Here is a 13,743-nt window from a genome sequence, read left to right as displayed (position 1 = left end):
CCACGGTCAACAACAGACTTTTCAGTCACAACTACAACTTTTACTTCGATTCCTCGTTTTTCACGAGAATTCAACCATTTCAGCTTCGGTTTTTCGAACCAGCCCATCAGTTTCTCGTATCTTCTACGAGTATTCATTCTTCCCTTCGATTCACCGTATTTCTACGGTCGGATCTCACAATTCCACCTATTTCTCGTGTTCTTACGCAAGATTCTCCCTCCTACACAATCCAACAGCATGCGTAGGTAGCAGCGAAAGTAAGCCATCTAACGTACAGACACGCCTCCAAAGCTGCGGCCTCGGAGAAACGCCTGTGATCGAGGTGCGACTATAAGTCTGTCCCGCACTGTTGTGATACCCTTACTTTCACTTCAAGATGTCTCAAAACGACTTCAAGACCGTCTTCACGCCTCTTCCTCGCCTGAAAGGTGAATCCAACTAGAACACATGGCGCATGCTTATTACAGCGACCCTGCGAGGATACGACTTCGAGATATTCCTCGAGACTGACGTCCCTCGCCCTGCTGACCCTATCGCTGCAGAGGAATGGAGAAAGAACCGTAACGTCACGAATGGTCTCCTCATGAACGCCAGCGAATCGGTTCTTGACAGACTCTGCACAGCGGGTTGGGTTGACGATGGAAACCCTTACGAATTGTGGCAGGCGCTCGAGAAGCACATTCCGAGAATCTCACAAGACGCCACAGCTGCCCTTGTTGACGAGTTTGCCAAGACCACCGCCAACGATCACAAGACTCTTCACGATGCCCTTAATCGCTGTCACCACCTCAGAAAGCGTATTGAGACCATTCACGGTCGTCTGCCAGACTCCTTCCTCGCTGTTTTCCTCCTTAACTTCTTTAAGGACCGACTTCCCGATACGTACAAGCATTTCACATCGAAGGGCGCCACCCATCCTACGTGGAATGAGGTGGCTGATACGATTTACACGCTTGCCCAAGACGAGGATCAAAAGCGCAGTTATGCCACTATTCGCAACACACCTGGAGGCAAGTCTGCTGGCAGTAGGGGTCCTGCCTCTCCAGCCGTCACCACCACCGTCACCTCCACTGTCACTGCCTCCAAGGAAAAGAAGAAGTGCGACCACTGCAACTGTGATCACGAGACCACAAAGTGCTATGTCGCCCACCCCAATCTCATCCCTCTACACTACGTCAACCGGGATAAGTTGATTGAAAAAGCGAGAAAGCACGTGTGTGGCGATCGCTGCCGCTGGTATCAGCCTACTTCTGTTGATGGCACCCGCCAGACTGTTGTCAGAGCGTCACCTGCCATCTTGGGTTAGTCTGCCCTTGCCTCCATCGCCAGCCCAGCAGTTTTCACTGCTGCCCGCGATGACCTCATCACCCGAGACGATATCGTTCTCGATTCTGGTTGTACTACTTCAACCTTTAACAACTTGCGATATTTCGTCAAGTACGCTGAAAAGAGCGATTTGACACCTTCCACTTCTGCCTCCGGCGCCCTAGTCCGGTTACTTAGCGTGGGCACCGTCTTCTTCCAGACCTAAGACCCTACCAACCCTGACGTTATTCACGATTGGATACTTCACAACGTTGAGTACAACCCTTCCAGCCCAGCCAACTTACTAAGCCCTGGAAAACTTCGTCGTGATCACGTGGAATATGATTAGCAGACCTCAAGCCTTATATACGTAACACAGCGCACTTCCCTTGCCAAAGTTCATTGGGTTTCTGACGTCTGCGTCGTTGAGACTTATGATACTGGAAATCACGTGCCTCGAGATATTGCTGTCAGCCTCGCCGCCTTCCGGGCTACCTAGCGACCGTCTCTTGAACTGATGCACCGCCGGCTAGTTCACGCCCACCCATCACGTGTTGTGGAGGCTTGCCGCCGTGTTGGCATTCGGTTTATAACGTCAGAAATTGACGCTTTCTTCTGTGAGTCTTGCCATCTCAGCAAATCCACTGAACGGATTAGTCGAGACCACCCACTTCCACTTACGAGTATTGGCGATGAAATTCACCTTGATCTCGTTGGTGTTCTTCCCCTATCAACAAAAGGGAACCGTCAGGTTCTACACCTCATAGATAAGTATAGTGGTTACCACTGGGTTGTTTTTCTGCCCAACCACAAGTTTGCCACCATCCTGGCAGCTATCAAGAAATGGGATACTGAATTCTACAGTCTCACCGGCCTCAAGCCCAAGGTTTGGGTTTCTGACAATGCTCCCGAGCTAATCAAGGTTTTCAACGACCCCTACTTCGAGGGTACTCGCCACAACACGACTATTGCCTACACGCCTTCCATGAACGGTACTATTGAGCGTGCTGGTCGTACCATCGTCGAAGGCGCCCGGACACAGCTGATTGACATGTCCCTTCCAGAGGAACTGTGGGATTACAGCATCGATTCGGTGACTCAGATTCTCAACCTCTTGCCCACACCCTCCAAGGGTAACTTGAGCCCTCACGAGATCATGGCGAGAGAGCTGAACTTGGCTGCTGAACGTGAGGCCCCCCACATTGAACATCTCCGAACGTTTGGCTGTGCTGCCTACGTACACAAGAAGGGCCCTCGACGCCCTATGCGCTCTGCCAAGATGGAACCACGAGCAATCAAGGGATTCCTCGTCGGTTACGGTTCTCTTCGTGGCCACATTTACTACGTTTACCTGCCTGATCGAAAGGAGGTTATTCGCTGCAGAGATGTTCGATTTCGTGAGGAACCGCACAAGACAGTGTTGCCTCCAACTACTGGCACACCCAACATTGATGAAATTGAACATGATGCTGCGTTTGTCGAACCAGATATCATCATCCAGTACACCATCCGTCAGAAGCCTATTGAAGGTGAAAAACCCGTGACTGGTGATCCCAAACCAGATGAGACCATCGTTGAAAAAGCGATGGCACCCACTGATACACATCTCATGTCTCCGCCACCAGAGAACCTGTTGGAGACCACTGCTACACCTCGTGACAGCATTACTAACGAATTGAATGATGACGAATTCGTCGCTTCCGTGGAAACAATGGAAACTGATCACCAGGACCCTGATTCCCTCTCCACGATTGTTGAGGAAGCAACGAGTCAACCGGCAGAGTCCTCTCGACCTCGCCGCGCCTCAGCCCAGCGACCACCTGGTCACTACCGAGCCGCCAGTGGCGTACGCTCCTATGCTAAAAAGACTTTTCTATCTGCTGACATTCTAGCTTCACTAACTTCTCGTCAATTCTCTCTCAGCGTGCTTTCTGCTACTGCCCTTTCGAAAGTCCTACCCGACGGCGTGGTGATCCCGAAGTCCTACCGTGAGGCGCAGAAGAGCCTACAGTGGCCCTAGTGGGAATAAGCCTTCGAACGAGAGATGACTTAATTTACGGAAAAGGGGGTTTACGAAGTCGTTTACCCACCACGTGACGCTAAAGTCCTGCCCGGCAAGTGGGTATGTGACATCAAAACCAACAAAAACAACGAAATCGTGCGCTACAAGGCCCGATATGTGGTTTGTGGAAACTACGAGAAAGGTGACTGGTCATCGCAAGAGGTTTACGCTGCAGTTGCCTCTGCCACCGCAACCCGCCTTTTCTTCGCAGTTGTCGCACTTCTCGATCTTGAATACGAAGTATATGATTTCGACACTGCTTTCCTAGCCGCCTTGATTCCAGAGGGGGTTAAGGTGTACGTCCGGCCCCCTGCTGGCTACGCTACTGTAGACAACAAGGTTTGGCTGCTCTACAAGGCACTCTATGGATTGAGAAAATCACTACTTTGGTGGTTTCGACTTATCAAGGGTGAAATGGAACGAATTGGCTTCACTGCTGTTGATGGGGAGGTTTGTCTCTTCGTTAATCACAAGATTAAAGCGTACGTTCTTATGTACGTCGACGACAACGCTATCGCCGCTCCCAACAAGCAAGTCATGATGGAAGTTCGTCGTCTCCTCGAGAATGTCTGTTCTCTTAAAGACCTCGGCGAGGCTACCGATTTTCTCGGTTTCCAGATTGAACGCGACAGAGCTGCCGGTAAGATTTTCGTTTCCCAAGCCAAGTACGCAAAAGCAGTGCTTCAACGATTCGACTTTGATGGTTTGAGTGCTGTCAAGACGCCTATGGCGACCACTGACGATCTGCCCGTCACCTGGGACAAGAACGAGTGCTCGCTTGACGAACAACAACTTTACATCGAACAAACCGGCTGCCTTAACTTCCTGGTGGCTAGAACTCGCGTTGACATGGCCTACACCGTCAGTAAATTGTCACAGGCGAATTCAGGGCCTTCTAAGGCCCATCTTCGTGCTATTAAGCACTTATTCCGATACCTCAAGGGCACCGTTTATCTCGGTATTGTACTTGGAGGCATCCCCACGATCAACGAGTTGGGGCTCTACGCTGCTGCAGATGCCTCTTTCGCTGACAACAAGCCATCACGAGTCTCGACAGGTGGTTACGTCGTCTTCCTCGCTGGTGCGCCGATTGCTTGGAAGTCAAAGAAACAGACTTTCGTGACTTTGAGCACCACGGAGGCTGAATTCATCAATCTCACACCTACGGCAATTGCTGTGAAGTGGATCAGACGTTGCCTCTCCCAACTGCTCGGCAAACCCATCACCACGCCTACTATCATGTTCACTGACAGTGCCAACGGCTACGACAACGTCATGAACCCACTCAACGAGGCACGAACCCGCCACATCGACGTCCGATACAAATGGATCATACAGGAGGTTCACACTGCGAAAAGCATCGAACTCCGACTCATCAAGGGCGCTGATATGGCCGCCGATGGACTCACGAAGCCACTGGTTGCGGTCAAACACAAGGAATTCGTTCGTTTGTTGGGCATGGCGGAGGGATTGGATTGAGAGGGGGATTTTGAGACTGTGGGACTATTGATATTGAGACTTCGGGATTCGGAGGATTTCACGGCCTCCTATTGGCCAGGTTTAACCGGTAATTGACCGAGTTTTCTAATAGTTGAGAACTCCTCGGATTTGGAGGATTTGGGACTTTTCCTGTATTTCCTATTATTCTACTGCTTTTTCGCTGAGGAGTCTGAGAGGGGGTGTGGGTGGCAGGCCTCGCCGGCCCGTCACGTGGGCTGACGGCCGCCACCACTGGTCTTAGCCAGCCTCCACAGCCCTCTAGCCAGTTAGTTAGTTCTTCCAACCAACAACACCACTTTTCCCATTCTGAGCGTTCTGTGCTGGTTTCGCCCACAAGAACAATCATGCGATGCAGGCGTTTTCAATAAGCCGGTAGGATCGCCGAGTGGATGAATGACGCCACTCTTCCGCGCACTTTAGCCGTCGGCAGCGGACCTAGTGCCTGCCGGTCGCCGGCTGGTCCCTGAGTGTCCACTAAATGGGGGGGGGAGATGTTCCGACCAGATCAGTCATTTTTCCCTTATTCCGGATGTCAGTTTCAGGCCTGACGAAAAAAGACGAAGTGTGCTGTTGCTTATTGTGTGACTTGTCCAATATTTATCGTATTTCTTTCTTTGCAAAAACGTATGAATACGCAGACTTGGGTCTGTGAAGACCGTGTCGGCATGTTTTAACTGTCTGACTCGTATACATTGGAAGTGCAATGTCTTTGCTTGATATTAACCTTCCAGACATTGCGTGGCCAACTCGCTCCCAACTCGCTTGAAATACGAAAGTCGCCCAACTGACGACTGAGTCTTGTCATGATACACATTCCCGACTAGTCCAATTTGATTCACAAAGGGATGATAAAAAGTACTGCACCACGCCATTCACGCTTTGACCTCCGACGTGACATGGCACGCCGCCGACGTATCCGCCTTTAGGATATTTTGGTGACTCGACATGCTGCACATTTCGACGTCATCATGTGAGATGGTATCGAACTGTGAGTAACCGCTTTGTGGTCCTCTGGAAGAATTCGCGGGGCCGTTGTGTTTGGCTTGCGAGTGTTCCCCCCTTGATCCCATCCATTTCGGCGCAACAGCCCTGAAGAACCTGCGCAGGGTAGGCATTGAGCCACAGATGATAAAGAGGTTCACTTCGACAAACCTAAGCCGGGAAATGGTTGAAGTTGTTAGCTTCCTGTAGCTCGCCCTGTTCAAAGACAGACAGAAAGAAGTGACATACGACCAAACGTTTGCTGGAGCGGCGACCCATGGCGTATCTAACGTCTTGAGTAAGGGTTGGAGATACACCATGCGGATGACTGATGTTGTGACTGTTCTACATATCGGATCAGCACTTGTACCCTTGAACATCAGATGGAAATGCCAAACGAACAGTGAACCAACACCAAACATGAGGATTGCTCCGACTTTAACAGCAGGTTGCATTTGAAGGCGGAGGACCATGGGGATTGGAATGATAAAGAGAATGAGATCCGAGACAATGTTGGAGGTAGCAATAGACATGTACAACATGGTGCTGTTGAGAGACCAGTGTGCAGAGACGTATGGGTCCCAGTTGGCATAGATAGGCCACGTTCCAAACAGGAGCATTGAAGCAATCATCACAGTGTATAGAAACACTATGATTATACCTGCAGTGATACATCGACGGTACCATAGTAACGGAGATATTTTAAGGTATACGAAGAAGAGCGAGGCCTTTGTCGCGCCATTGGCGCAAATGAATACCGGTGCAACTATGTAGCTGACCTCCCCCAAGCAACACGTACCTGTCAGCAAGAGTGGTCCGTTCGGAAGCTAAAGACTGAGTTTTGAAAGACTTACAAGAGCTTGTGTTGACCATAATTCGATAGACATCTCCCAGACATGATGGCCGAGGCCTCCAATCGAACATGACCCTTGTGTCTTGGTCAGGACCGTGCATTCGCTACGGATAACAGTACGTACAAGCTTGTAACGATTGCATGACAATAGAACAGAGCTGGTCATGTGACAATCAGTGATTTAGTTATACAGTGGACTCGTTGTTGACAGTCTGCATAATAAACTTACCCAAGCAACCAACATCAAAGCTAAGGAGATAGTCAGTCAGTACGGCAAGTTTGAAGGGCATGAGTTGATAAGTCTCACCATCGTCAGTCTTGAGACCATCGGAAAACATGAGCTTTGTGTAAATCCTCTGAACCAAACACAACGCAGCCAGCGAGCCGAGTATTCCAAAAATGAAGTAGTGTTCTAGCACGCTCTGAGACTGCGGGTTGTCGAAATCAACCACATAACCAGGTGGCGGCCTGACAAGCGTAGTCACGCCGTTTGTAACCGGATATTCCTTTTCCATAGGGCTGAAATGCACGTTAAAATCGTCTAGTATTAATGAAAAGAAGTGGATACGGGGACTGAACGAATGAGAGAAACGAGACGCTCGTTTTGGTGCGTCATCTGCTTCGAATATCAAAGAAAAAGAAAAGAACGTAGTGACAGGAAACACCCATATGTGACCCCTCATCAGGCTATTAAATAACCTTCTTACATTAGGCATATTTTCTCCAAAGCCCCCAACGCTGTGTGGCCATCTGTGGATTACATGTCCGAGGCGGTGGAAAATACTACACGTACGATTGATGCTTGCAATGCCGATCCATTCTTTCTGAAGGGTCAACGAATTCAAAAATTTTAATCTTCTGGGGTATTAGACGACCTGTTACTACATGTATCAGGGATAATATCTTATTCCACGGGGTTTAGTAGCCAGAAATATGCAGGCTCACTCTCGTCAAGCGAAGTTCAACGGTCTGGGGCCGGTAAACAGGGTTCTCATAGCCTGCAACGCGCGAGGATTATGGCAATGAAATGTGATATCCATGTGTAGTTTTCGAAAAGAAAAAACCCTGGCACCAACGGTTGGTTCCCAGCATGAGTAAAAGAAATTCTGACAGCGCCGCCCCTGACTTTAAACTCCTTCTGCAGGGAGCCCGCTTACCGGGCTAGGCAAGCGATACCATTATGGTGATTGTCATCCGAATATCCAATATTTGAGACAGAGGTCTTAGTCCGAGACGGCCTTTACTGCAAGGGCATGCATTTCACTTACGTCTAAGCTGGACTCTCGTAGCCAAACCTCGCGGCAATAAATGGAATGATGTGACCGTGTCTGAGATATATCATCAGGGTCTATCGACTTTGACTTCTTCTTTCTCATCAAAAGCCGATTTATGTCGACATCTTTAGCTGTCAGTTGCTAAACCGTCGTCATTATCATCAGTAATCGCCATGGTCCGCCTCTCTCTCCCGTTCACCGCTGCAGCCACGCTGTTTGCGAGCAGCATGGCACTCTGCAGCTCGAAGAACGGGCTCGTCCAGATGTTGACCCACGTCAAAAGACACCCCAACTTCACGCAGACCGAATTCTGGGACTACTGGTACAGCCAACATGCACCCAAGGTCGCGCCACTGGCCGCGCACTTCAATATCACACGTTACCAACAGGTCCGTGATCATGTCCCTGGAGCATATCTTATCCAACTTGGAGATCATCTTTTGCTAAGACCTTACTTTTTGACAGATTCAAGTTGGCGGCCGGATTCTCCCCACCGAGGCTGGCGCTACTGAGCCCGCCTCGAACGAAACCGTCGAGTTCGACGGTGTTGCACTGTTTCTCTACCGGGCCCCCGAGGACCTTGCTGCCATGATCTCCCATCCGTACTACCTCGAGGTAGTCCTTCCCGACGAGCACGTTTTCATCGACAAGACTGCGTTTGGTGGCGGTCAGGTTGCTACTTTCGTGGGCACTCATGTTGAAGTCTTGGATGATCAGCGGGATATTTGGGTTGGAAACAAGGCAGACCGGGAGAAGTACCAGGCAGTCTTTGATTCGTATGAAAAGTAGGCCCTGGCATTTCCGGGAAGTAGTAATGAAGAACCACTATGTGGGTATGAAGTACAGAAGTGATCAGTCATATGCATAGGGAATGGGATAGGTTACGAAAGCCAGCATGATCGTGCCTGAAAGTAAACAGATTCGCTCGCGTATAACTGTTGGGGAGAGGGAGAAACTCATCATCAGGGATATCTTCAATTAAGGGGTTTCTCGGCGGGCGAGAACGGTACTTTTTAGGGAGTAATCCATTAGAGAGAATGAATAAAGCACCCTTCAAGCTCGGTTATGATCTCTGCGCTTCCAGAATACATAAGACTTGCCCTTTATATCTTAAATTTTGTCACAGCATGCTGTCAGTCGACACACTTTGCTTCCACATACGTTACTTATGGCGAGTAGGGTACTCATTTTGTGGCATCAACTAATAGGTTTCAACTCAATGTTCGCTATTGAACGATCCTACTTAGCACGAGATAAGCAAGCTGTGTGTGACTGCTTTGGGTATGTGTGTAGTCTGCTAAGGCTTGCGGATCAAAAGTTTTCTGTTTATGCATCACGGGACGGCCCACACAGTTGTTGAACAATTGAAGGTGGATCTCACCTCGCTCTCGTTGTTAATTGGACGTTATCTCCTCGTATTGAGGCAAATTATCCTTGCGTGTCGGGGAGCAGAGTTGGAAATCGATAGGTCTGCGCATGGGTTACCAAGTAGTCGGTAAATTACCACTCTTGTCTCTTAGTCAAGCTACCACTTAGAAGCACACCGATGTGGAGCATGGAAGAGGCTTCTGAGTTGGCCTTCCCCGACCCATGTCTACTGCTAGGGTGTCTCGGGTCATCTAACCACCAGAGACAGACTCCCCAACCTCGCCAATGAGGAACCAAGGAAGAAAAAAAAAAACTGCTTTCCCCCAGGTAAAATTCGGGAACCCTTGGTTGCTCGTCTAGATCCTTGTGAAGTTAAACTTGTTGGTGCTTGACAGCGGGTTCTACCATGGAATGAGAAATGATTGATCACGAAATGAGGAGTCTTTTAAAGGCGGCAAAAGCGGCATATCAATGTAGAACCTTCCAGGCCGCGACCACATGCATGCATTTTGATACGTGATTTAAACCCCCGGCCCCGGATTCGCGGATGTCGTCTCCTACCGAAAAGTTCCCGGCATATATTCGACAAGGCCAGGTTACGCAGGACTGGGGTGAAGTCGGCACTCTATGACGGCGATGGGGTCTCTAATCGACGGTGAGGGAAAAGGCCTTGTTGGGCCTTCGCCTCCTTGGGTTGCCGGTGGTGATGTTTTGCCACCTTCTTTTGCCACATGACTCTGGTGGAGGAGCATTTAGGTCCTCAAGGTTGTTGTCGTTCTTGAACATGTGGATGTATGCACTTCGCCTCAAATTGAGACGGCTGGTCTTGATGGCTGGCATTTGAAGTCCCACTTCAGCTTGTATATTATTGCTTTCTACCAAACTTTCCGATGCCCAAGGTCTAGATTTCTTGATTCTTCATTGAAGGTAGTCATTGCGACGCACTGAAGGTGCAACTAGTGAAACTTGGAGAATGTAATCAACTCCTAGCTACAATGGCTCGCACCTAGAGGTGGCTTCAGAGAAATACGCCACATTCATGAAATTAGGTTGTCAAGAATGAGCTCACACCTGTCGAAACTTACTCGACTGTGAACTTCAGCACCATAACAGCGTCAGCAGCGTCCGGAGATTGGATCGAATCATGGATATGTCCTTTGGCAACCCCGTATCCTTCACAGAATGCTTGGTCCATGTTTCTGTGTCTGGCAGGTTATATCATCTGTCTGAAGGCTTCCTAGCAATGTTAAGAAGGTTAGATACATTCTGCGCGCGAGGCCAGTGTGTCGACTACGCCCTGAGGTCCATATATTATGCTCTGACTGGTTTCTGGGTCCTTGACTTTTGGACAAGTCTATCTTGCGCAGCTTTCGTTGAGTTGAATACCTCTCGTCCGACCCCAAAGTTGCACTTAGTAGTGCTATCATCTGTTGAAGCTATCAGACCCAACAGGGTTAATGGGCCTTGGTGACCAATATTAGGGGTCTGGATTTTGTGTTGTAAGACTGCAGTACGGTACTCGCGCTACGACCAGTGGCTGCATCGTGGCCTCGAGGAAGCAATTCAATAAGAATATAACCCCCCCATCCGGTAGTATGGTACGCTATGACCATAAATACCCTCCTACTCAATCGAAGGAAGTTGTTAAAGCCGTGAAAGAGGCAGACAAAAATAGAAATAAAGAAATCGACAACCTCATCTGCGACATCCTCGACGGGCTCAATACGAACTGTTACAACAACTTAGACGGAGTAGGGGAAACGAAAATAACACGGCCCCCTGGGCAGAGGTAAGCAAATTGATGTGAGGACATTCATATTAGCCCAACCTGACGAAGATAATTACGACGCGCTACTATGCCACCTAGGCGTAGATGACGACCGCAAGATCAAGAAGAAAATGGTCATATTTTGGACGGAAGGCATGATAGAAGAACTCATAGAAAAGAAGAGAATAGAGAAGTTAGGAAAGGCACCTCCGTTGCGAAAGGATGCTTCCAGCCGTTTCAAGTGCCCAAGGGAGATGTGGACGCATTCAACTTCGAGGGCCTGGTGCATCATTGACTTAGCACGATTGTTCCCCTTCGGAACTTACGACAATGTAATGGTGGGAGCTTTTGCTAGAGATGGTCGTCGACAACTCGATCAATCCTACCAACTCCCAGCCCAAACTGTCCATTCCGCGCTGAGTGTTCTCAATACCTAAGGTAGCATATCATGCATTCTCGATGTTGCCTCGGGCGCTGCTATATACTACGGATGCCGTGTCGTGCCGTGACAGCAGATTTTCGAATGGGTCCTGTACCATGTGTATCTGATGCTTCAACTGACATTTCGGTCAATATGAAGGACCTAATACGTAACCGGGCGGACTTGCTTTCTACCTGATGTATTAAGTTTGAGGTTTTGCCCAGAAGCTGTTCGGTTATGACGCCCTGGAACTTGATAGATCTGTGATTTACAGAGCTATGGCGTCTGGTCACAATATGCCCACGATTGCCGCAATGCTTGTGCTACCTTAATACCTTAATGTGTGCAGGTCTCAATGTCTTCAACTGCTGTTGCCATCACAATGCTAAGTAATTCGCCCGCTTCTCAGCACCCTTAACCGCCGTCTTCATTTTGCTATCACTGGGAGAGGAGCAAACGGTGACAAGCAAAGAGGTCGAGTTATAGATGAAGACAGCCAAGGCTAGACCGCATCGCGCTACATACCTTCGGCAACTTGGACACGCAAACACTACCCCGAGCCTGGCAGCAAATTGACATACGTTCAAATTAAGTCCGCGCTAGAGACTAGCCAAAACTCCTAGCCAGATCCAACGGCGCGAGCCGGAATGCCCCATAGTAGAAACAACCAGCGACGCAGCAACAATAAATGTGTCCCAATAGTGTAGCCCCATCATTTAACCATTTCTTCATCCACACTCAACACGAGTCATCAACACAGATAGTTATGAAAAGCAAACCAAGACAAACTCTTCACACCAAGCGCACCTTGAACCCTAACCTCGTCACATCCTCAGGAACCTCAACCAGTGGTTGCCCAAACCCAAACCGTGACCATCACAACCCCCCCCCCCCCCCCCGCCAAAGCTTAACCGCGCCAAAGGTTGGCCGCCGACGCCGTGAATGACTTCACTCCAAAACACAACGGGACACACCCAAAAGGAGGGGGAACCCTTTTTCCGCCGGCGCTTCCCCTCACGATAAAGTTTCTCCCAGCACACCGACGCGCGGGCCATAAAAGAGAGCTACCTTACCTGGCAGCTGACGGGCGCCCGTTCCGACTGAATCCCCTCCAAAAGGGTTGACGCTCTCCTGGTCTGGGCCTACACCTTCCCTCCCCCTCCCTTCCATCTCCGATCAGATCAGATCACCCCGCGTGGTATGGAACCACCGAGAAAGCTTCTCATACAAAACTATAAGACGGCCAAGATGCCACCGTCACCGTCCCCTCTTCCCACCTCGACGTGTCGGGAACTCTTCAAAGCGTAGACGCACGTGCCCGTATCTTCAAATCTCCCATCGAAAAAGGATCCAACAAGACACCCGAAAACACCCTCGAAAACAATAATCAAAAATGCACCTCACAGCAATCATCGCACTGCTCATCCCCCTCTCCATCGCGGCCCCAACTCCCAAAGACAACAAACTCCTCCCGCAACTATCAGGCCCCAACTACAAGAGCAGAATCGGCGTAGACACGGTCGACCCGAGCAAGCTCCGCGTGGACCCCGTGCGTATCGATCTGCACACCAGGGAACCGGCAATGGACCACGACGCCCTCCGGCCCTCGCCTTACTCCGAGGCGGCCTCGGATCTCAAGATCGACACGAGGGACGTGAGCGCCATCGTGGAGCTGGCGGACAAGGCGAGGAACAAGCAAGTCGGGGGGCTGGGGCCCAAGTTCATCCCGCGGTGGAGAAAGACGTATGACGCCGGTTACGACTGGTTGAACTCTGCCTGACCCATCTACAGGTAACTCTTATGGGATGTTTACGAAAAGAATGGGGAGTCAAGACGAATTGGAAAATGATTTGACGAGAATTCATGAATTGAGACGGTCAAAGGACTTGCGAGGGGGACAACATGGATTTACTAGCGATTTCAGCGTTACGAAAGATGGTGGATGATGAATGATGGAGACCATCCAGGTATTGGGCATTGTATGACAAAAGCAAGGAAAATTTGGAGTTTTTGGGATGGGCGTTACAAGATGGCAAAGGTCCATCACCAAGGTTCTATTACAATCAACGTTATTAATAAAAATCCAAGATACCACATATTCACGTCAAGGTTGCGTGACCGTACTCAAGCATCCGGCATTACACCGGGTTCAAGTTCCACTGTTCATAATCTTCATGAATTAAAATACAACTCGTGCCCACGGGGCTATAC

At 49.6% G+C, this 13,743-nt stretch overlaps 4 protein-coding genes across 4 annotated transcripts; 3 read left to right on the top strand and 1 right to left on the bottom strand.

Annotated features, from left to right (window-relative positions):
- Nucleotides 1-376: 376 nt before the first annotated feature.
- Nucleotides 377-1,531, top strand: CTRU02_211422 (KilA-N domain-containing protein; the record flags this gene model as incomplete). Its single annotated transcript, XM_070205628.1, has 3 exons — nt 377-428; nt 468-1,276; nt 1,307-1,531. 3 exons carry the CDS (start codon nt 377-379, stop codon nt 1,529-1,531), a joined length of 1,086 nt encoding a protein of 361 aa, XP_070060871.1.
- A 4,208-nt stretch (nt 1,532-5,739) lies between these two features.
- Nucleotides 5,740-7,216, bottom strand: CTRU02_211421 (uncharacterized protein; the record flags this gene model as incomplete). The annotated part of the gene is made up of 7 exons (XM_036720445.1): nt 5,740-6,019; nt 6,098-6,193; nt 6,251-6,627; nt 6,703-6,776; nt 6,826-6,859; nt 6,931-6,950; nt 7,009-7,216. 7 exons carry the CDS (start codon nt 7,214-7,216, stop codon nt 5,740-5,742), a joined length of 1,089 nt encoding a protein of 362 aa, XP_036588188.1.
- Nucleotides 7,217-8,148: 932 nt separating this feature from the next.
- CTRU02_211420 (ethyl tert-butyl ether degradation) lies at nt 8,149-8,764 on the top strand (the record flags this gene model as incomplete). Its single annotated transcript, XM_036720444.1, has 2 exons — nt 8,149-8,364; nt 8,441-8,764. The coding sequence occupies 2 exons, from the start codon at nt 8,149-8,151 to the stop codon at nt 8,762-8,764; spliced, it is 540 nt and encodes a 179-aa protein (XP_036588187.1).
- A 4,161-nt stretch (nt 8,765-12,925) lies between these two features.
- On the top strand, nt 12,926-13,312 carry CTRU02_211419 (uncharacterized protein; the record flags this gene model as incomplete). Its single annotated transcript, XM_036720442.1, has 1 exon — nt 12,926-13,312. One exon carries the CDS (start codon nt 12,926-12,928, stop codon nt 13,310-13,312), a length of 387 nt encoding a protein of 128 aa, XP_036588185.1.
- Nucleotides 13,313-13,743: the final 431 nt, after the last annotated feature.

Source organism: Colletotrichum truncatum (genome assembly GCF_014235925.2).
Source record: "Colletotrichum truncatum strain CMES1059 chromosome Unknown Contig_0007, whole genome shotgun sequence".
In the NCBI taxonomy this organism is placed as follows: Eukaryota; Fungi; Ascomycota; class Sordariomycetes; order Glomerellales; family Glomerellaceae; genus Colletotrichum; species Colletotrichum truncatum.
This window is presented reverse-complemented; position numbering and strand designations above follow the sequence as displayed.